At 41.0% G+C, this 23,032-nt stretch overlaps 1 protein-coding gene across 2 annotated transcripts in view; it reads right to left on the bottom strand.

Moving 5' to 3' along the window:
• BTBD9 (BTB domain containing 9) overlaps positions 1–23,032 on the bottom strand; it is a 213,735-nt gene that overhangs the window by 80,623 nt on the left and 110,080 nt on the right. For both annotated transcript variants that reach the window (XR_007246302.1, XM_048518360.1), the window contains exon 7: positions 7,721–7,830. Coding sequence is in view for 1 of the 2 variants with exons in the window: in XM_048518360.1 (XP_048374317.1) it covers positions 7,721–7,830 (110 nt within the window). In the remaining variant the exon portion in view is untranslated. The remainder of the gene's footprint in view (positions 1–7,720; positions 7,831–23,032) is intronic.

The raw sequence follows: 23,032 nt of genomic DNA, 5'->3' as shown, positions 1-23,032 counted from the left end.
ATGGTGTAACAAAAATAAAGTTAGCAAAGCATGCTAATATATGCAGATATGCAGAAAATAAAATTTTTAAAAGTAGTTAGGTTACCATACAAAGAGCAATAAGTAAAATTACCTCATCTAAAATGTTTGATTTATAACCAAACTTATAAGTAGTGTATATTGAATCTACTCTACTGAGTAGTTTGGTAAACCTGGACTCCCTAAATGAAGGATATTTTTATCTGTTTAGTTTTAACTTGTCTCTGACCACTAAAAAATGCTGAGCCAAAGGCAGCAAAAAGGTACAAAAATTTATGACAAAATTAGCATTTATATACCTGGCTATAAGAGGCGTAACAAGAGATAATGGGTGAAGATTTGTTATCAGAAATTTATATTAAAAAGTGTACAGTGGTACCTCGGTTATTGTTGACTTCGGTTTTCGTGGGTTTCGGTTTTCGTCGACTTTTTCTGGGCAAAATTTGTCCCAGTTTTCGTCGATTGCCTCTGGTTTCGTCCTCAAACCCAGAAAAAATTTGCCCAGAAAAAGTCCACAAAAACTGAAATCAACGAAAAGTCCATGAAAACCAAAACCGGCTGGGATTTGAGGAAGCCCAGCTGGGAGGCAGAGGGAGCTCCTTATTTGGGCAGTGACACCCCCTGATGTCACTGCCCAAATAAGGAGCTCCCTCTGCCTCCCGGTTGGCCTTCCTCAAACCCCAGCCAGCCCGGAGGCAGAGGGAGCTCCTTATTTGGGCAGTGACTCCCCTTGATGTCACTGCCCAAATAAGGAGCTCCCTCTGCCTCCCGTCTGGGGTTTGAGGAAGCCAATTAATCCCTTCGAGGCACTTTTTGGAATGCCTCCAACTGATTAATTGGATTTACATTGATTCCTATGGGAAATGGTGCCTTGGTTCTTGTCGATTTCGGTTTTCATCGATTCCTTTTTGACGAATTATCAACGACAACCAAGGTACCACTGTACCTCTGTATTACGTTCTAATGACAGAGTAGGGGGAGTTATGATGCAATACCTATTTGTTTACAAATATATCTGCTGAGCAAAGGGTAGGAACAGTCCAAAGAACAACTTTAAAAGTGCAATCCTGTTTATTTTTAAATGTATATTTATATTGTGCTTTTCTCCCAAAGTGGAGACCCAAAGCAGCTCACATTATTCTACTTTTCTCACAACAGTCTTGTGAGGTAGGTTAGGTTGAGAGTGTGATTGGGTCAAGTTCACCCAGCAAGTTTCCATGCATAGTTACTGTCAAGAGACTAGTCTGCCTAGTTGTCTCATTAAAATTCTGAAACATTGGTTCAGGCTGAGGCCTACCAGAAAATAGAAGTTTCTCTTTCAGAAAACTCTAAGTCAAGCTGACTGTAGCTTTAAAGAGTGAGATAAAAGAGGATGGAAGACTGACAGGGTGCCAGTCATACTATTTAGACCTGGCAGTTTCAAGGCAAAAGAATGCATGAGGGAGTTTGGCCCACACAGTCTCTATAGTTGCTTCCCAGCATAGTAGTTTTTTGGTGAGAAATTAAAATCTATCTTTGCAAATGGTGCCACCAGAAACTACAATTTTTCCCTCCTACCTGTCCTAAAATCCCTAACTATTCCTGAGTGCTGGAGATAGAAGGAGAAGAGAAAGAAACTGATGAGGGAGAAATAGACAGTAAGGAACAAAGCATAGATTTTAAAAAAAAATAGAGGAAAGTTAGTATACGAGTCACAGCCTATGCCTAACACTATCTGAAGCAGGAAAAGAACTGTGACAGGGTGACTCCCACTAAAGGAGACAAGAAATGGAGATAATTTGTTCCTGCCACCCTGAAGGAAGAGGTGGGAATCACCCAAGAAAGATGTCTCCTGCCTCAGAGGGAACTAGGGACAGACTGGGTTGGGGGATTTCCCTACAAACCTGCCATAAGTGGCAAATTTGCAGAAAAATCTGAAATCTTAGATCTGTATTTCTCTATCTTATATATTTAAAATATCACATATTGGGATATTAAAGCTGTCTAAAATAATAAAATCAATGCCTGTAGTTTTAAGAATACACACTAAACTCTCCATCACCATTCTGAAAGTTAGCAGGCACAACAATATTGCTGAAGTCTTGGTTTCTGTAAAGCAAAGCCACTCTTGAGAAACCTTCTCCCAGTTCTCAGCAAGGTCATTATCACCACAAGGAAAAACAAGACCTTTGCAACAAAGACAATCAAGAGCAAACAAGAGTGGGAAAATGATTTACTGTATTGTAATGAATCAAGTCACCGACCTTCTAAACAGTAGAAAAAAGACAGCCATAGTTTTAGAATTACTGCTTTGAAATTTTTGCTCTTTACATATCATGAGATATTCAACAAACCTGTCAAATCAAACCTTGTAACGTTGATACACTTCCAGGTATCAAATTATCATGCATTAATAAATCTTGGACTGACACAGAATAAAGTAAGCTACGCAAGTCATGGTTAGGCTTGAGAGCCTGGCGAGAGCTGCATCTACCCTGCCCACCTTCGGGCTCCCTGGGCCGCAGGGGGTCTGGCAAGAGCCACCCCCACCCCCTTGACGCTCTCGCCAACCCCTCCCCACCCTCTTACACCCTTCCCATTTCCCCCACTCCTAGCCATCCCTTCCCAATTGGCTTTGCAAATGGTGCCACCAGAAACTATTTTGGTTCTTGGACCATGGTCTGAGGTTTCATGAAGAAGGATTGCTGGCAAGGGAGGGGTTGTACCTCACACCTGTAGGAAGAAACACCTTTGCTAGGAGACTCACAAACCTGATTAGAAGGGCTTTAAACTGAGTTATGTGGGGGAGGGAGGCAGTATTCAAATAGATAGGAGTTCAACAAATGATAGTGATGGTAGTCCAAAGGTTACAGAGAGAGCTGAGTGAATAGGTCAAGATGCAACAGCAGGAGGGAAAAAACCTTAAAGAAGCAGCCAGAGGAGATGCACCATGGCCGATGTCCCTACACCAATGCACAGAGTATGAGAAATAAACAAGATGAACTTGAAATCTTAACACAGCAAAACAAATATGATATTATAGGTATCACTGAAACCTGGTTGGATGAGTCTCATGATTGGAACATAAGAATTGAAGGGTATAACCTATTTCAGAGAAACAGATCAAATAGGAAAGGAGCAGCTTTTTTGGTTATGTCTGTAGCTAAAGGAAGAAAAATGATAGGATAAAGTCACTGAATGGAGGAGATGGCAAAATACTAACAGAGGGTGGAGAAAAGATGGAACTACTCAACACTTTCTTTGCCTCAGTCTTTTCCCAAAAAGGAAATGGAGAAGATAATGAAACAGAAGATACAGTATGAGAAACTCAGCACAAAATAATTTACTTACAGCACAAAACAAAATACTTTAAATTAATTCAAATCTCCAGGGCCATCCCAGGATATTACATCCCAGGAACTACATCCCAGGATATTAAAAGAACTGGCAGAAGTAATCTCAGAACCACTTGCTATGATCTTTGAGAACTCCTGGAGAACAGGAGAAATCCCAATGGACTGGACGAGGATTAATGTTATCCCCATCTTCAAAAAAGAGGAAAAGGAGGACACTAATAATTACTGTCCAGTCAACTTGACATCAATACCAGGGAAGATTCCGGAGCAGATCATTAGACAGACGGGAATACTGTGATCACAAAAAGTCAGCTGATTTTTGGGTGACCAAGTGGAAAAATCATGAGGATTCACGAGGATCCATGTTTTTCAAGCAGGTTTTTGTGCCACTGTGGCACCACAAAGTGTGGGATGTGTGAGTGTTGTGTTCAGACATGTGGCTAATGGCTGGAGTTGTGATGTGCTGGTGATTTTGGGATGACTTAGTGCAAAAATCATGAGGATCCATGTTTTTCAAACAGGTTTTTGCACCATTGCAGCGCCACAGAGTGTGGGATGCGTGATTGTTTTGGTGCTGCCTGTAGACAAAGACATGTTCTATAATTTCATGGTGGTTTCATTTCATTCCAAAGCAAAAATCATATGAATTCATGAGGATCCGTTTAATATCATCTGGATCCGGCTTTTATCCAGATTTGTGAGTTGGGGCATGTTCTATGATGTGATGGTGACTTTGATATGTCCTGGTGCAAAAAAACCTTTGTTTGGTTCTGGTGGGGGAGCCCGGGGGAGGGCGGCTGTCCATATGGGGGGGTGGGGGGTGGGCTCAGATTCTGCCCCGGGCTCCATGGATCCCTAGCTATGTCTCTGCATGGATTCCTTCCAGAGTTGGCATAACCCTTGTTGGCTTGAGAAGGGGCAGACACAGCAGCAATGCAGGAATTAGTTGGCTCTCTCAGCTATCCCAGCCTGTGAATGTCCCTGGAACAGGCATAAAATTACACCAGCAAAAACAGCAGCAGAGCCATGCAACAGAAAAAGCAAAATGCCTTCCTGGCAGGCCAGGAATCAGTCAGATGGCAGCCCCTTGGCAGTATGCCAGAAGTAATACTAGTCAATACAGCCTGCTTGTACTGCACTGGGAATGCCACCCTTCAAGATCCTGCCCACAAGGCTCAGCATAGCATAGGGTGCCAGCACTATCTGTAGCCAATTGCATCTCTCTCCAGCTGCAGTCAAACCCTCTCTTGCATCCAATCATTCTCCTCTAGTACTACATAACTTTGAGCATAGACCTAGCTTAGAAAATAGGGTACAAGTGTCTCCGGGCCATACACACTTAATGCCCACAATGTTTCAGTCTGGTGGCAAGAAATGCACAGAAGGTGCACTTAGCAATTGTACATGTAACCCATCTCTAGGGGCTCACATTGAAGGAGCAACCACACAGAGAAATGTGTGAAGACATGAGGATCAAGAATACTTGGTCCAGGAATCTGCAACTACCACCCCATCCCACATACGCACACTGGGCACTTCCTCTGCGTATCAGTCTTCTACAGCCAAGACCAGTGGTATGTGAGTATGTGGGCAAGCTGAGATAGCTGTATCTAGTAGCATGTCTTGTGTAATGCAGTAGTATGCAGTGGGAGCATACTCTCAGGAAAATGTACCTAGGAGCACTGGCTATGATGCCAGTGTGTGGGGGTGTCAGGGATGCTACTAGTCCAGCACCAGGCTGCACAGTCTCTTGCCAGGGTGGCAATTTATTTATTTTTTAAATGGCAGCAAAACACAAAGATTTAGGCAAGGTACCCCAGGCTGAATTTTACTCTAGGTAAACGTTTTACCGAGTCCCAACCTACCAGTATATCAGACTACTCTCTTGCAGAAAGAGGTAATTAAGTCAACTCAAAAGGAGCAAGGACATCTGATTACATCATTTCTCCCTTTATCTAGGAATTATGTACACAGCTGTTCTTGCAAAACAAATATGAAAACATCAGTCAACACTTGACTATTTATCAGACTGCAATTGACAGTTCTACTACAGGGGTGGGGAAAGATATTCTCATCAAGGGAGCAAAGCCAACACAGCTTCCCAGAACCTGTAGGCCTACTACAGCCCACAAAAGTAAAGACAGTGGACTGTTTTTCTTCATAGCAATGCCTACAGCTCCTCAGAGGAGAGGGTGCAAGGAGCCCTACTGCACTGCATTCTCCTATAGCTACCCAGTGGTACTAAAAAAAAGATAAGCAAGGAATTAAAGCACAAAGGTATTATTACCGTAAGTATTTTTTCTTCTGTAATGCATTTCTCCTTGGTGTTAAGAGATGTGAAATTCGTCATAGTGTTTAACCTCACTGTTACTCTTTGTAAGAAAACAACTAAACTCATTTAATGATACACAAGTACACAGGATACATTTAAAGCAGTGAGTTATAGTAATGCCATCTAATCTCTTTCCTCTTTTTCTGCAAGAGACTTAAAAACATATTGTTGGATCCTATGTAGTGTAACCAGAGTTGCACTACAGGAAGACAACTTCTCTGCCTCTCTCCCATAACAGCCAGCTGTACCTCTTGAAACTGCTTTTGTGGGCCTTCAGAACAATTTGTGGGAGGAATATGGAGGACTAGAATGGGAAGAGGAAACAGAAAAACAATCTCAACTAGCACTCAATGGGAAACACTATTAAGCCAATAAAACACCAAATTAGGAACCAAATCATAATTCAACTGTAATTAAACTACATGCCATCCTAAAGAATAGCCACTTACAATCAAAGGTTAATAAGCAGTGTTGAAGTGAAACCTATTAAATAATAGTGGTTGCCCATGTTATTCTATGCAGAGCAGTTCAATATGGGAAGACACACATATGTGGAACAAACCACCTCAACCTGCTTCTCTGTAGTAGAACATAAACATTTTCTGAGTAGGGGAGAGACATTACCTGAAAAGCAAGTCTCTAACCTGCCTGAAATTGTTATCTCTGAAATCAAAAAATTGTTATTAACATTTTAAAATTTAAAAAGGCCAAGGGCACCATATTTTAGACAATATTTGGCACTGTACAAGCAAACAATTAAGCATAAACTCCAGAAACTGAAGTCCAAGAACATTTGTTAGATAAAAGGTTGGAAAATATTATCCTGTTACATCAGCCTCACAAAAATAAGACTCTACAACTGGTGATAAAAACAGCTAAAGCACACAGAGTATCAGAAAAAGCCTTTTCTATATGACACTTAAAAACCATGATACATTTTAACATACTATTTATTCGCCAATAAAAAAAGAAGGTTGCACTGAACATCATCCGGTCAGAATTCAAATAAATTTTACACGTGGTTATATGCCATTTATATGCTACATTTTCCCACAGATAATGACATACTTTTAATATTTTGTTATTCTTTAGTAAAATTTAACACTTTTGAAAGGGTAACTTGCCATTTAATGTTTGCTATAAAAGAGACATTTAAAACTTTACAACCTTAAGCTTTGCAGATTTTGCAATATCAAGATTTCCCATTTAGATTGGAAAGAAAATGAATATAAAACTCTCTTTCAAGTCAGCAATCAACTCCGAGAGCTGACACAGTGCTGCCTCTGGAATCCAAGCACTATAGCATAGGATCACCTTGTAAAAGAAGAATTATAAAAATGTGATTTACCTGAGAATCTGAATGTACAATCTGCTGCATCAGCAAGTAATTATTTATGATGAAGTGCAATGACTGCTGAGTCTACCACTGCCTTGGAGTCAAGAGGTAACTTAATTTGCCCTATCAATGCACTGCCTTGTACTACTGCTTCTGCTCTGGCAACACTTTAGAAATATACTGGCTGGGTGCCACAATATCATATGGCTGTGGAGCATGGGTACTATGTGAAAGCCAGGAACTAGAAATGGTTTACTTATCACAATCCTGCACATATACATTTAGCGAAATGTATTTAGTGAAACAAAAAGCATCTAAACTTCCACAAAGCCATCTATATTTGTGCAAGCCAACAGCATAAGATTTTAGAATAGGATTTGCAGGTAAAATCTATCTTGTATGTCACTTTTTTATCCTATTCATCCCTAATGGTGGTTCTCCCTGTTTCCTCTTAGAATTGCCTTGTGGGGTAAGTTATGGTACTCGTCCAAGGTCACTCAGTGGGATGGATGGCTCAGTAAGGATTTTAACTCAGCCTCTCCATTCTTTGTCCAGCACTCTAACCATTACACTACTCAGGTCCCTAGTCATTCTGCTCCTCAAAATCCAGACATATGACACTATTATAAATTGTGTGCTACGGGCCACAATAGGAACAAATAACGAGAAGAAAAGAAATTGAACAATCAAATCACTTACCTATGAGACCTTTCTCAAGAGTAAAGGTTTTGTTGGTAAACATGCACTCAAAAGCCACAATATGGAAAACTTTGTTCACTGTGTTGTGTGTTCCAACGATTCTGATATATCTGCAAGGAAAGAAAAGATACAAAATTTGCAGAAAATACAGGTTGTTCAGACTACCAGGTAATATACAGTGGCTGGATCAATTCCAGCTGCATACCCACTTTCATGCCATCCACCTGGGATCGCTATTTCTTAGAGAAAATTTCGTGGTGATTAGTCCCAAATCTGAATTTTACAGATCTTTTTGTGCTCCCCTAGTGTTGGAATCCTGTTGCATACAAGGAAGTTCACTCATAGTCCTTTTTGTCATACCTTTATGAAATGCAGTAATTGGAACAATCCAAGATTTTGTTTAAAATAAAATACCCTTGAACTTAAAATCTAGCTATAGTATACAACTTGCAATTGTGAGTATTGTGGCAAAGTTTGGTGAAAGAGTTCTTGCTAACAGTGGCCTTTCACCCTTTACATTACCTCTAAGACTTGACCTTCTAAAAACAAGCATTAACCTTGAATCAATCTGCTGTTCTCCTTCTCCAAACAGAGTACAGAGGTTAATGAACATCTGAAGGCACTAATAAAAGTTCAGGAAAATCCCAAACGGAATACAACAAACTATCTCAAGTGAAGTCAGAAAAATTAACAAGAAGAAATTTTTCAACATTTTCAACAAGCCTCCCTATCATCCAAAGTGAAAAAGCTGTATTGTCAAATAACAAATAATTTTAAATATTTAAGCAATACCGTTCCTCTGCTCATAATCCTGCATTAAATATAATTGAATTTTAAGTTTCATGGTTGTTTGCTAATGTGACTTTCTCTAATGAGATTTCTCTTTCTCAAATTTATTTAAATTTAAATCCACTTCAACAATGTTCATATTTGTTTTTAACTGATCTGTATTTTGGGTTCTGACTGCATCAAGGAGATGCTTTAAACGATAAACTTGAGAGGCGAGCTATCATATTTTCCAATACAGACACACTATATGTTATCTTGGTAATTTTTGTTTTGCTATAGAACTAGGTCAGTGCTTGAACACTTCCAATGAACACTGAAGTTAATATAACAGCTTCATTTTCATAAGCATTATGTTTCACTGGGATTCACTGTTTCTAAATTTTAATGTGTACAGTCACTCTAATCACTCCTTTTTTCATCTTTCATTCTCTAGACACAGAACAACACAAGCTCTGCTTCCTGAACTGATTTTTCTTGACAGAGAGCCTTACTATGGCTATCAGCCCAATCTGGCGGAGTGGGGGGGGGGGCTTCTGGAAGTGGCACGAGCCTGTGCTATGCATTTGACAGTAGGGAGGACATACAGATTGGCAGGTGGGCAAGCACAGCTCCACAGTGCTCAATCTGGAAGAGGCTGCCTTCACCAAAACTGCACTGGCATAATGGAAGATGACGATGCAACTGGGGACAGGCTAGAGCAGGGGTAGGGAACCTGCGGCTCTCCAGATGTTCAGGAACTACAATTCCCATCAGCCCCTACCAGCATGGCCAATTGGCCATGCTGACAGAGGCTGATGGGAATTGTAGTTCCTGAACATCTGGAGAGCCGCAGGTTCCCTACCCCTGGGCTAGAGGCATGGGGTGGAGCTGACTTTAGCTGTCTTCCGCTGGGTTTTCAGCCCAAGAACACCCCCTCCCCCAGCTGCAGAATTATGCCACCAAAAAAACATGGCATAAGCCTGTTTGGCCCATAGGGCTGTTTGGGTGGCAGGAGAATTTTTGAATTTCCCTCCTTCCTGTGCTATCCAAAACCCCTTTGAAGGTGCCACCTTCATATGCCATCCCATGTGGAGCTCCCCCCCACCCCAGTCTGGATTGGGCTGTAGGACACTATTTCAGCTTCCCTTGTCATCTTCCTCTGTTCCAAAAACATCAACAAAACATCAAGAACAGTGAAAAAACATATCAAGCTAAGAAAAACCATATCTTACATGCTAGGCTGAGTTGCCACTTTTTGCTGTTGAATTAACTTGCTTTTCTAGCAATAATGCTGGGTCTAATATAATCCTGAAGCTCCACCATGAAAGATTTGTCCATCAGTGCAAGGTCTTATGCAAAAGACAATCTGAAAACCTGGGCAAAATCAACAACTAGCCCATACATGTGCTTTGTGGCCTCCACCCTATGGAATGGCCTGCGTAAGGAGGTTATTACGATGACTCCCACTCTCCTGGATTTCTCAAGTTAAGCAAAAATGAATTATTCAAGAGAATTTCTCTAAACAGGCAAAAGAGATGCACTGTTCTAAATGATTCACAAAGTTTTGGAAAAATGATTAGGACTACTGTTCATAACTTGCTGAAACTAGGATCCTATCTATGGAATTTTGCATCATTTAATGTGTCATGTTTATATTTCTGCATTTAGACTTCTGGTTGGTTCTACAACTCTAATACTACTGCATTATTTATTGAGGCTATCAACTGTCAATTGTATTGATTCATTCTGTGTAATTCACCTTGTGTCCAAGTGAGAAAGACGGATTATAAATAACATAAAAATATAATTTCCTCCCAACAGCTTAGATTTTTTTGGGACCTGGGGACTGAAATCCCTCTAAAATTCCTGTGTCAAAGACCCCATGTTTACACAATGGCATGGTTTTGGTGTGTTGTGAGCCTTGAGCACTGGAAAAGGTCCTCTTTATGATGTTCTACCTGAAGGTTGTTTCATAAGTTAAAGTTACACTAAGACTGCTGACTGTAAGAAGGACCTTGTATATGTCCAAGAGAAGACAACTGATTTTGCTGAGGATTGGCGCTTCTCAGTTCTGTCCACTGTATTATCAGTTTTCTCACTGAAGAACCCTGCCCCTTCAAAACACAAGTCCTGAATATGTGATCTGGCTTCACTGGTAAAAGCTGCTGGTCTCAGCAAGGAATGGAGTCTGAGTACCTCGGTTCCTGTTGTTACTTTAGAATTACTTTCTGCAGTATGTTGAGATGTATTTAGCTGCTTGGTTAACCTGTATGATTCTGCTTGAACCATGATTTTCTGTGCTCTGGAGGAAGATGCTAATTCATCAGTGACAGGAGCTCTCACAATACATATTGATGCATGCTGTACACTTTGCAATCTGAAGGGACACTGTAGTAGACAAACAGCATTTTCTGCTCAAGGCATCCAGTCTCCTACCCTCTTTATCAGCAGGTGCTGCCTGGGTTTGCTTCTTATTTTTAAACATTGTCACAGTGTCAAAGAGGCACTGGCCCTCTTCCTGCTATACTTTATACATGCCCTCCAATCATCATGTTTTAAAAGGTGCAAATGCTGGCTTGTCTCATACCATCTTTGTAACCTATAGCAACACTGGCAGCATTGGGAAACCCACAGGGACATGAGTAGTACACTAATCCAAACATTGAATCTGCAGCTGTTGGTAGTGGTTCTTTTATTTTCAAATCAAAGCATCCTTGTGACATGTCCAGGATACATTTGTAAGTCCTTTGATGGTGAGCAAGCCTTTGGTTCCAAAACCAAAAAATGTAGGTAAGGAATCTAAACTCTCTTGTAGGATTCATAATCTGAAGACAAATCATCTTCTCTGTCAGATGAAGATAACATTGAAACAGCGGGTAGAGATTCGGGATGATATACATTTGAATGCCAAAGGTTGTATCACATCCTTCCCTTTATGTCCAGAATGTACCTTGATCAGGTGTTCTGTAGACTGGAAAATTTTGCTTAGGCTGATCTAAATTTTTAGTTTTCCACTCCCTGTTACATTAAAATGAACAGATGGGGCTGTTCTCAAGGGAAGCTGACTCAGAAATGTACAGGAAAAAAATGGGTGGGAAAAGTGCTTGGGAAAACAACACAAGAAAAATGAAGGGAAAACATTTCCAGAATCAACTGGAGGAAAAAAATGGAATTCTAAGAAAGAAATAGCTTTTGGCAGCAAGATTTGTTGTTAACAACTCATGTGGTATGAGCTGTCTTAAAGACCTTTCTTAAAGTTCTCTACTTCAGATCTCAGCACAAGGACAGAGATAGCTCATACCAAACTTTGTATAATTAATATCTAAATGGAAGGCAGAGATTTTAGATGGCTCCCACCTCTCTCTTTGAATGTCATTTTACATACACAAAGTCAGTTTGAAACTCTAAACTGGTAACAGAACAGCAGACAACTAGCTTTATCCAATCTCTGGGGAGACACTACTAGAAAAGAGTCTGGATATTCTTCAATATCCCCAAGGCCCTCTACAGCAACTTAAGCAGATGGAAGATAATTAAACCTTAAACAGAGCCGAGGACAGCAGATACACAACAGATTGACCATCTCTGATGAGAATCAAAATGTTGGCAACAGTACTATCTACACATTTACAGTTCCTGCTGTTTCCTTCCCTTCCCTTCAACAAAATTGCAGGATCTTGCAAACATGGGATGCTGAGTAATTTCAAAAATGGGGGCAAAAAAGAGAGACATATACTGTTTGTTTTTGCATGCTATTTTAACTTATTCTTGTGCTTAAATAATGCTTTGAAAAGCTATAAAGACGCTCCGATGCCACAAAATATAAGATCCAGATGCAGCTGAACATAACTTGCCTCCCCCCACCCAACTGAAGCCCAAAGTGTACCCTAAAACGAGTAGGCTTTTTGGTTGTAGTGGGTAGAAAGAGGCAAGAAAATTGTGTTCCACAGGTAAAAATTCTTGTCTAAAGAAGCACTCTGGGAATCCAAGTCATTGTTCTAGATTTTTTTAAAACCCAGTGACTGAAAAGCACAGTTTGCCACCATCTTTTGTCAAGTCAGGCTAGCCCCTGTGACAAATAGCTTTGAGGGGTGGTAGGAAAAAGTATCTATTATTTGCCTGTGATGGCACATGGGGGTCCCTTGATAGAATTACTGCCTTGCAGTACTACAGATGAGTTTTGACATTCTTTCTTTTACAACATATTCATGTTTTAAGTTATACAGGAGAGATATGAGAGCCATGTCTTCAGAAGATATTCCCCTACTCAATACATGTACCTATTTTCTGTTTTCAAATGTAGTATGGTAGTAAAGTGATAAATATACTTTTTTTCAAACAAGCTGCATAAAGATTTTTATAGTGTTGCCTATGCACATGGCACTATATGGGGCAAAAGATAGCTGTTACCTGCTCTAAGAAGTTTACAGCATAAAGTTACCTTATTCATATTTGTTCCTGGCAAAATAATTCACTCTGTCACTATGTCATTCTATGAGAACCATTAGAAGACTAACTACAAGACTGTGAATGGGATAACGTATTACCGTAGTTTAGAGAAGGAAGGTGCCCTATTTATTTGTATTTAGGTTACGTCTTCCTTTTTAACTCCTCAAGAGTCAGTCAACCTTGGTGGGCAAACTGTTGTTTTGTTATGCGTGCTGGATAAACATTTATCAAACAACAGTTGACCAATGAAAAGGGGATACCACACTCAGTTCCCAGGTCAAAAACTGAAGGAAAAGAACCAGATGGAATAAATACACTGCCCCTCAGTAAATTGTACATCTTTAAAAAAAATAAACAATGACACTTTTAAAAACACTTTTCATTATGGAACTAATCATGCTCCACTGCAAAGTTGCAAGGTGCTGCAGCTCTTCCTTGGACATACAAGGCCCACTCCTCACCCAAACAGCTTGCACATAAAAGTTCACAAATAGTCAGGATTTGTAAGCATTAGAGTTCAGCAATATTTTGACTTCAGTGTGGTTGCTCTGCTCTGCTTAATCAACACTTATGCCTCTGCATTGCCATCTCACAACCTGAAGACATGAAGTCAAAATAGCTATGCTTGCTTAACTGCAACTCAAAATTAATTATCACATTTGCTGTTTACTTGGAAAGTAATAAAATGAGTGCTGCCAAACAGATTTTATAAATCAGAAAGTGTCTTTACAGAGACTGGATTAGTCAACAATGGTATCACTACGGACTTGTTTGTACAATTGCTCTCCCCAACACTAGGAAGCACAGAGTGTAATCTTACCCCTTTTCCATTCTACTTTCTTTCATGGGGCTGAATACTAATCTGGTGATTCATTTGTCCAGCCTCAGAGATAGAACGAATTCACAGGTCTCCTAACTTCTTAAAGCAAGGAAAACACCGAGGAATACAAGTTCCTTACATTGTCGAGTAAACTACCTGTAGCATTATAATCAAGGTGAAATCCTAAAACATGTTTGGAGATTCAGAATGCATAGATGCACCAGCACAGTACACCACCAACACTGAGCTAGTGCAGGGTACAGAAACAGGCAACAGCAAGGGTGTGCTGGGGAAGGTGTGGAGCTTAGGACACCAAGGTCCTTTCACTCATGTCTTGCTGTCAGGTTGTAACATGACATCGGGGGAAAACTGTAACATTACATTAGGAAAAAAACAATGTCGTAAGTATAAACACCCCTACTGAAATCAATGGGAGTGAAATGAAACACAGAGACCCCATCTCCCACTATGCCTACACAGACACAGGACAGCTTAGAATACCAATTAATTCTGCAGTCAATGTCAGCCCAGCACAGTCATCTGAGGGTTGACTAAATACACAGAAAGGGCACACATCTTTAATCTCATGAGTTCAAATATAGAGGAAATACTGAGGGAGGGATTTAGTGATGGAGAAAAACAATTTGCCCCAATAGCCCAAAATAAGAACATTTCAGTTCCCAGACTATAGTGTCATTGTTTTAATCTAACAAAATACAAAAACACACACAGAAGATGGCATTTCATCTTGGTCCCCAACAATACATAATGTAGGAATAAGTTTAGAGAATTTACAAAAATGCATGTAACACTACATTTCTAAGTCTTTTTCCATCAAAATTATTACAAGCCAATACAAGCTCATATAAACAAACTCAAAAATAGTGTCACATTTAACTGTGTAACTGTTATTCATCAACTTGTCTTCTGTGTAGGTATACATGGAACTAAGCAGGTGTAAGCCAGCTGGGGATATGAGATTTCCTAAGTTTCTAGAAGTATCTGCCTTTGGAGTACTCCCCCTTCCCTCCATCCCTCAGTTCTCCATTTGCTGCTGCGAAACCATCCCGAGAACTGTACATGCTAGACAGTCCATAGCAGAGAAGGAGGGAGGGATATGTGCCTGCACAGAAGAAAACTCAATGAACAACAGTTACAGGTAATTGCAACACAGTTTTTCATCTTTCTGGTCTCTGTGCAGTTCCACAATGGGAGAGTAGCAAACTAACTCACTGTAGGAGGTGGGTGCATGACTCCCTACTTGAACAGTGATTGTGAAACTGCTCTCCCCACAGCTGCTTCCTTCCTGGAGTCCACATCTATGACATAATGTTTGAAGACCATTGATGAGGAAGACCAGGTTGCCACTCTACAGATATCTTGGAGGTCAATACAGACGATGAAGGGGGTGGAAGCAGCTTGGGCATTTGTAAAGTGTGCTGTGATGTTCTGGACACTTGCCTGAGTGTATGCTATGCAAACAGTGGAAGTGATCCAAGGTGAGAGCATTTGTGATGACACTGCTTTACCTTTTTGGGGCCCCTAGCAAAAGATCAATGTACTGTGTTAGTATGTTCCAAATAAAAGCTTGGTAACATTCATTATTCCCCCAAAATGGGAAATCCTAAAACCCAAGGCAGAAAAAGAATAAAGCTTATGGCCTTCTCAGTCTAACAGAGAAGAATGAGAACTCCCTCTCTGTTTTGATGGCAGGGAATCAGTCATCATAGAATTTGCCTGTGGATGGTGGAAAAGAAAACCACAATCATCAGGATTGTTTCTATATAAGTTCTCCATTTTTTTTTGTGGAGGAATAGGAAGAAGTTGGTTTTCCCAGTTGGCTTGTGCCATATGAAAAAATTCCTTAATGTGAGGAAGGGACGCTGGTGCACTGTCCCTGGAATAAAGGATGCCCACTACAGGATCTGAAGAAGGTGAAGCAGCCATGTCATAATCCAGGTTTAACACCGTAGCCATCCTGATTAATTGTATATATAGTATGGTAGACGAGTAAAGTCTGATATCATCTAATGGAGGTATAGGACAGAAGTCCCTCAAAATATCATTAAGTAATTGCATGGATGTTGAACTAACTTGCCTGATCATTGCTGCATCTGTTCCTCAGGATCTGACAGAGATGGATCCAGAGATAGGTGCTGCTGCTGATGAGGTGTGGCTCAGATTGGGCTGAGAGTGCCTCGACTTAGAGAATGTAGAAGAAGCAGGGCCCTGCCAGTGAGGGTGGCTACGTCTACAAACAGGTAACTAAGGAGGACAACAACAACATGGTCCCTGTAAATACCAGTCATCATGCAATGTAAAGCAATGTAAAGGGGAATAGATACATCATGCAACGTAAAGGGGAATGGGTACACAAGTACTACATAAACAATGCAAAAATGCAATAAGTATCCACAAGGCTATCACCACAACCACGTGGTATATTTTAACTGAGTCAGTTTATAAATGAAAATTTACAATAAACCATGTGTTTTCATACAGTTCATATGTGGGGCCCCACCTCACATTTTCACAGTTTTGAATTGCTTGTAACTGAAAAAGCTTTGAATTGCTTACAACCGAAAATAGTTTATGTAAAATTATGCACTTATCTCTGATATCATGAAATATTGGGTGATGAAATGTACATATGAAGTGTATGAAAACACATGATTTATTGTAACTCATTAGTTAAAACATACCATGTGGTTGTGGTGATAGCCTTGTTGCATTTTATACTTATTGCATTTTTGTATTGTTTATGTAGTCCCTGTAGATACCAGGCATCAGGAGGAAGCTAATGGTGGTAAGACCCAGAACGTCATAGTTTATTCCTCAATTATCATCAGATGCAACAGAGGCTACCTTGCTGAGAGAGAGAAAATTGGAGTGTGTGGTCTAGAGATGGTGATCGACAGGATCTGGAGATGGTGATCGACAAGATGCAAAGGATGGAGAAGGTCATTGCTGTTGACAATTCAAAGTGCCCAGAAATGTTGATCAATGTCGGCAAGCCAGATTGCCTCAGTGGAGTTAAGAAGCATGATGCATGATGGGTGATTTGCTCCGATGCAGAAAGGAAACCGTGCTAAGTGTTGGAGAATGATGCCACACTGGAGAGCCTTTGCTACATCCTGAGCCAATTGAGATGGCAGCGTCAAGTGCTGAGGGGATCGCTGCACTGAGAGATTGGCATTGGAGTGATTTAGATACAGGTCTTTCCAGTGGCTTTGAACACTAGCCTGTACAAGGTAGAGAAGACTTTTGGCCTTGAAATGGCTTTGTTAGATCCGAGACTTTAGACTCAGACTTTTTTGAGGTTCAGAGGTGGCCCTGGGGAAATAAACAGCAGTGACAGTCACTGAAGTGGAGGACACCGGTAGTGACACAACAGAGGGGGTTTGAGACACTCCTCATGGCTCACAGAAAGTGCAGCAAGGGATCTTTCCCACAGGACAGCTTTCAAGCAGATAGCTTATTCTTGCCAGGCTTTGGGGGTCAAAAGAACACAAGCCTGACATGTTGAGGGGATGTGCCCAGTGGTGGGATCCAAAAATTTTAATAACAGGTTCTGATGGTGGTGGGATTCAAACAGTGGCAGCGGTGCACACACGCACCTGCAGTCCCTATTGGGCAGGGAGGTTGCTTTAGTAACCCCTTCTCGGCACTCAGAAAAAATTAGTAACCACTTCTAGAGAAGTGGTGAGAACTGGTTGGATCCCACCTCTGGATGTGCCCCTCACCCAAACGCATAAGGCAATCCAAATGACTGTCACTCTTTGCCATCTTCATGTCACATTTGAGATACTTTTTAAACAACCAGTATTCTTCCCTTCCATAATCATGAGGCCAGAAAAAGACCTTGATGAAAAAGAGAGGCAAAAAGAGAGAGTAAAGGTCTCTCCCTCACTAAAAAATTACCAAGCGAAGAGAAAGAAAATTCCTCAGCGAAATAGCACACCTAGAAGACCTCTTAGTGTGACAACAAAAAGAGAACTGAGGGAGGGAGTCCTCTTTTCCCCTCTGTCACATGGCTGTTGAGGTGAGAAAATGCTCTGATTCCAAGGGGAGGTGGAGCACTCCAAAAGATTGTTTTAGAAGATTAGGAAATCTCACCTCCGTTGTTAGCCTGCACAGTCACATGTGAGACTGAGCAGAGACCACAGAGATGCATGTTTATTTATCTGACAGAGAACATAAAAGTATACATATCTTATATGAAATAAATCTAGAGATAATATGTAGATGAAGGAGAAAATGTTTTGTTTTTCACTACAGGGAATGAAGAACTTCACATAAAACAAACACACTGAGTTCTCTATCAGAATTTTAGAGAGCAACTTTGCACTGAGCATTTCGTGTTAAAAGCAAATAAGATTAAAACAAGGACCACAAGGTCCTCTTCAACAGAAGAGCATAAATGTGCAAACTGCAACAATGCAGGTTTGCATCTCCTTCAAGTTAAAGGCATTGGACACATAGCTATTTGCTTAAACAGAGAACATAACAGAGATTGTCAAGAAAAGTACATGCCACCAGTACTGAAGAGGCTGAGATGAAGTCAGCATCTCCAACAGTCAGCAAGCAACACCCTAGCTGGTGAATGCTGGTTCAACAAGTGAAAGCTCGCAATTATAATTACACAGTAAGTAGTATGTCATACCTTTTAGCGATAGCTGAGGGCATTTCACAGCAGGGATGTAATAAAGCTCTCTTACCAACTTACAGACATACATGTTTCTAATAATCTTCATTTCATTCAGAATTATTTAAATACTATTACCATAAGAGTATCTGTATTACTGTGACAACCAGGAATTAACTGCATTTGTAAGGTTTCATCCCTTTCCGTAATAACCCTCTCCTATTGCTCTCCCTGGATTTTTCTCACTAGGCGAAAGATAAGCAGAGCTTTCAGCCATAATCACGTATTCTTCCATGTGGCAAGAATTTACTCTAGATACAAAATCATTAAATCTACAACCTTAACAATTCACTCCTGCTCCCCAGTATATGAATTGTATTTTCAACTCAAAGACTATAAATTAAAGTCAGTTTCTTATTCAGTCTAAACTGAAAAGAAAAACACACACAAAAGTCAATGCCTGGCAATAGAAACCTAATCTTCTTTCAAGTGAAGCCAAATAGATTTTGTGTGTTTGGAACATTTTAGTAATGGACAAACTAGCTATGACAATGATAAATTCAAGCAATATATGGTTCTATTTAACAGATGGACTCAGGGGCCTCAGTAAGCTCTACAACCTGCACCAAGTAACTTTGTTTTAAAGTAATTCTAAAGAATAGCAAGCATGATGAAGACTTCCAGGGAATTCATGCTAGTTTCAAAACATGATATTTAATCTTTCACTAAGATTTCTATGTTACTAGGTAAAGGACAGAGCTGTAAGAATCGTCAGTTAGATGATTTATCTAAATTGCATGTTACAGTTTCTGAAACAATCAGCTTTCCTAGAACACATTATTGGCTTTTAAATATGGCATGGGACTATGTGGGTTATGACTGAGGCACAATAACTATATCTGCTTTTTGTGTGATCTCTACAAGTACCTAAATAAAAATAAAGACACTCTAAGCCTCTAGTCTAAAATATTTTTTGTTGAGCGTATTTCCCTACTTTAAAAAAAGGTTTTCGATGTTAACTCTTCAAATAAAATGTATGACATGTTGACAGAAAACCCAATTATTTCATGCAAACTGAAATTTCTGTCCTCTGGTTTATGTGGCATACAGCCAGACTGGTTTAGATGTCTTTTCGTAGTGTACAGTAGAAGAGCCATATCATGTTTTCCCTTTACATCTATCAAGTATACCAGTCCCAGACGCCTATGCTCGGGCGCAGTGCTGGAGAAGAGTGTAAAATCCAGTGCGTGCAGAGCTAAACAGGACAATCTATACCTCACACACAGTGTGGGAATCAAACGTGCAATTTGTGTCCATATAATTTGGATTTTACATGGATAAATCCTATTCAACTATTGTGTCAATGTATGGATGTCCATAGATCTAGGAGGCAGGACAAGCATGCACAGAGGATTGGATAGGACACAATGAACTGGATTCCCTACACTGCATTTTCTGCCAACAATGCCCTATTTCAGTTTTTTCATTGGAGCCAGTTTTTCTTTGCTATAGTTGTTGGGGAAAAAGTCAACTTTTTCAAAAGCATAATGTTCCACCTGTTACATTTCCATAGCTCTGTCAGTGATAATAGGTTTTGGTTCCAAAATTTAGCCGATAAAATTTCTTGCAATGGTTGACGTATTTGTCGCCAAGTATTTGTGTTCAGCCTCTTCAGAGTTTTTAAAGTACTGTAGTGTGGTGAAATTACATCTTACCCAGTAACAGAATGGTATACATTTAGAAGGAATGTATTTAATCTGCACTTAGCTACTGCTCAAAGGTTCACCTAAAGCAGCTTTTCCAAGTAGACCAGTTTTTTCTAGCTAGCTCTCAAACTTAGTTGTGTGTGGTGACTGGCAAATGATATATGAATGATGAGTAATTAATGGAACAAAATATTCCTCAAACACCCCCCCCCCGCCCCCAGAGAAACAGGTTCCACACATTTTAAAGTTAATTATTTGGAAGTTTCTGCAACCAGGAGAACATAATCATCCACCCGAAAGGGGTAGTGTTTGATCTGCATAGGAGAAGAATGTCTTATGGGGTGGGGACCTCTCATAGATGGGGGAGGAGGGCATGTTGCTCTTCTCTGGCTGGAAGAAACATATACTGTTGCCCAGCTGAAGACAGAAGCAAAGCTTTGGGGTTCACTTGGATGAAGTCATTACACACATACATGAACTGGTTGGCCTGTATCCAGCCACTCTGCAAACTTTGTACACCACACAAAGCCCTTTGGAGATGGGGTGGTATATTAAATTTGAATAATTAATTAATTAATTAATTAATTAATTAATTAATTAATTAATTAATTAATGTGCTCTACCATTGCCTGGAAGCAGTTATGGGGTGGATGAGGACCAACAAACGGAGTCTGAATCTAGACAAGAAAGATTCTTTGTGTTCTGAGCTCCCGAGTCCATGAGAGCACGGGGCATCTGTTTCTGGATAGGGTTGTATTGTCCCAGAGTAACTGAGTGCAAAATCCGGAGGTATTCCTGGAATCATTGCTGTTCAGGTGATGGTCACAAGGGGCTTCCAGCAGCTCCATCTCGTTCACCAGCTCAGCCTGGTTTTGGACAAAGCGGGCCTGGCCACAGTGTTACATGCTCTGGTAATATCGCAATTGGACTACTATAATGCACTCTACAAGAGGCTGCCCTTGAAGATGGTCTGGAAGCTGGAGCCAGTGTAGCATGCAACAGCTAGGCTGTTAGCCGGTACATCTGGATGGACACACATAACACCAGTTAAGGAACTGCACTGACTCCCAATTCCATCCCAGACCAAATTCAAGGTGTTGACATTGACATATAAAGCTCTAAATGGTTTGGGCCCTGCCTACTTGAAGGAAAATTTGCACCTGTATGTATGTACCTGCCCACGCACTGAGTCACAGGGGGAAGCACATCTGGTGGTCCCTGGTACCTCCCCTGTCGAAATGCAGGGGGAAAGGGGCACTTGGGAGGGCTTTCTCCATGATTGCTCCCAGAATCTGGAATAGTGTCCCCTCAGAGATTAGCCAGGCATCTACCCTTTATGGGTTTAGGGGCATGGTGAAGACCTTTCTTTTCATCCAGACATTTGGCTAGTCTCCTTAGAAGCCACTCCACAGTTGCTGGTCTAGGGGGTGGGTGTGAAGGAGTGGGGTAGGGTTAATTTTTATGTTGTTTTCATTGTTTTGTTTTCATTGTTATAATTTATTTATGATTTTTATTGTGATGTTTTATTGTTTCTAACCTTGTAAAAGCCGCCTAGAGACTTTGGTATGAGGCGGGGTGTGAATATCCTTATACATAATTCGCTAAGGGATGGAATGTCCAACAATGAACCCCCAGCCAATAGGCATGCAGGACTCACAAACCAAGTCCTGCAAGCCCCTTGGTTGGAAGTGCATCCTTCACATTCCAATCACCTTCATCTCCCTTACTGAGCGCTGCGAGGCTCCAGTCATGAGGTGGAAGAAGAAGCGGCCACAAGACAATCCAGGCTGTCTTCCCCCCTGCATTCCAAGGCCCCCAGGCTTTGGGAAGTGGAGCATGATCCTACATGTGGAACACAGCAAGCTCCATCCTGCATGCCAGATCATCCTCCCCATCCCTCTTCCCAAATCCTGGGGGCCTTCAAAAGAGAGGTGAGGGGGAAAACAACACAGAGGGTATCTATGAAATGAGGGGAACTCTCCCCATTTTCACAGATACCCTGCTGACTCCCTCCTCCCATTGCAAAGACAGGATCCCAGCTTTGTTAATGGTAGGGGACCATGGAGATTGGGAGAACTATCCCCATCTTCACAGGCACCCTGGTGGCTCCCCCAACTTTGCAAAGTCTTGACCCAGCTTTGCAAATTGGGGGTGCTTATGGATTTGGGGAGAATTCTGCCCTTCTTTACAGGCACCCTGTTGACTAATCCCCCTCCCCTTTACAAAGCTGGAACCCTGGCTTTGAAAGGGAGAGGGTGCCTAGGGAGATGGGAAGAACTCTCCCTAGCTTCACTGACACCCTGCTGGCTCCCCCCTTCACAAAGTCAGGATCCCAGCTTTGCAAAGGGTGGCAGAAAGGTCTCTGTGAAGATGGGGAGAGTTCCCCCATCTCCTTAGGCACCCTCCCCCCATTTGCAAAACTGGATTCCAGATCTGCCAAGAGGGGGGGAGCCAGCAGGGCCAAGGGGGGAGGAAAGGCAGGATAATCTGCCCCCCTCAGAGGGAACCATTCCCATCAACAGCTTTCTAGAGCATGTTGTATTTGTTCGTACAATGGGCTTTACAGGTACTTTATAAATAAATAACAAGTCTTCCTCTAGCTTAAGTGGCTTTCAAAACATAGGCCATTAACTTTAAGATCATTCATTCTCTCTTAAGTAAAATCATAGTGGGGTGTTTTAGTTCTAAAAAGAAAGAACTGTGCCTATTGCTACTTCTATCTTCGCCCAATGGTTTGCTCAATTATATCTTTTTTTCTTTTTGTGACTGATCATATACAATAACAAGCAAAGCTGCTATCTTCTCTTCCACAAAGCCTAACTTGATCCATGTTATCCAAGTGACAAGAAATACAGCCAGGAAAATCCTGCAAACTTCTAAAAGGCCAATTCCTTAACATTATGCTGCTTATGTGTGTTCCAATG

The sequence above is a fragment of the Sphaerodactylus townsendi genome, linkage group LG01 (assembly GCF_021028975.2).
Source record: "Sphaerodactylus townsendi isolate TG3544 linkage group LG01, MPM_Stown_v2.3, whole genome shotgun sequence".
Taxonomy (NCBI): Eukaryota; Metazoa; Chordata; class Lepidosauria; order Squamata; family Sphaerodactylidae; genus Sphaerodactylus; species Sphaerodactylus townsendi.
The sequence above is the reverse complement of the archived record's forward strand: the minus strand, read 5'-3'. Positions and strand labels throughout refer to the sequence as shown.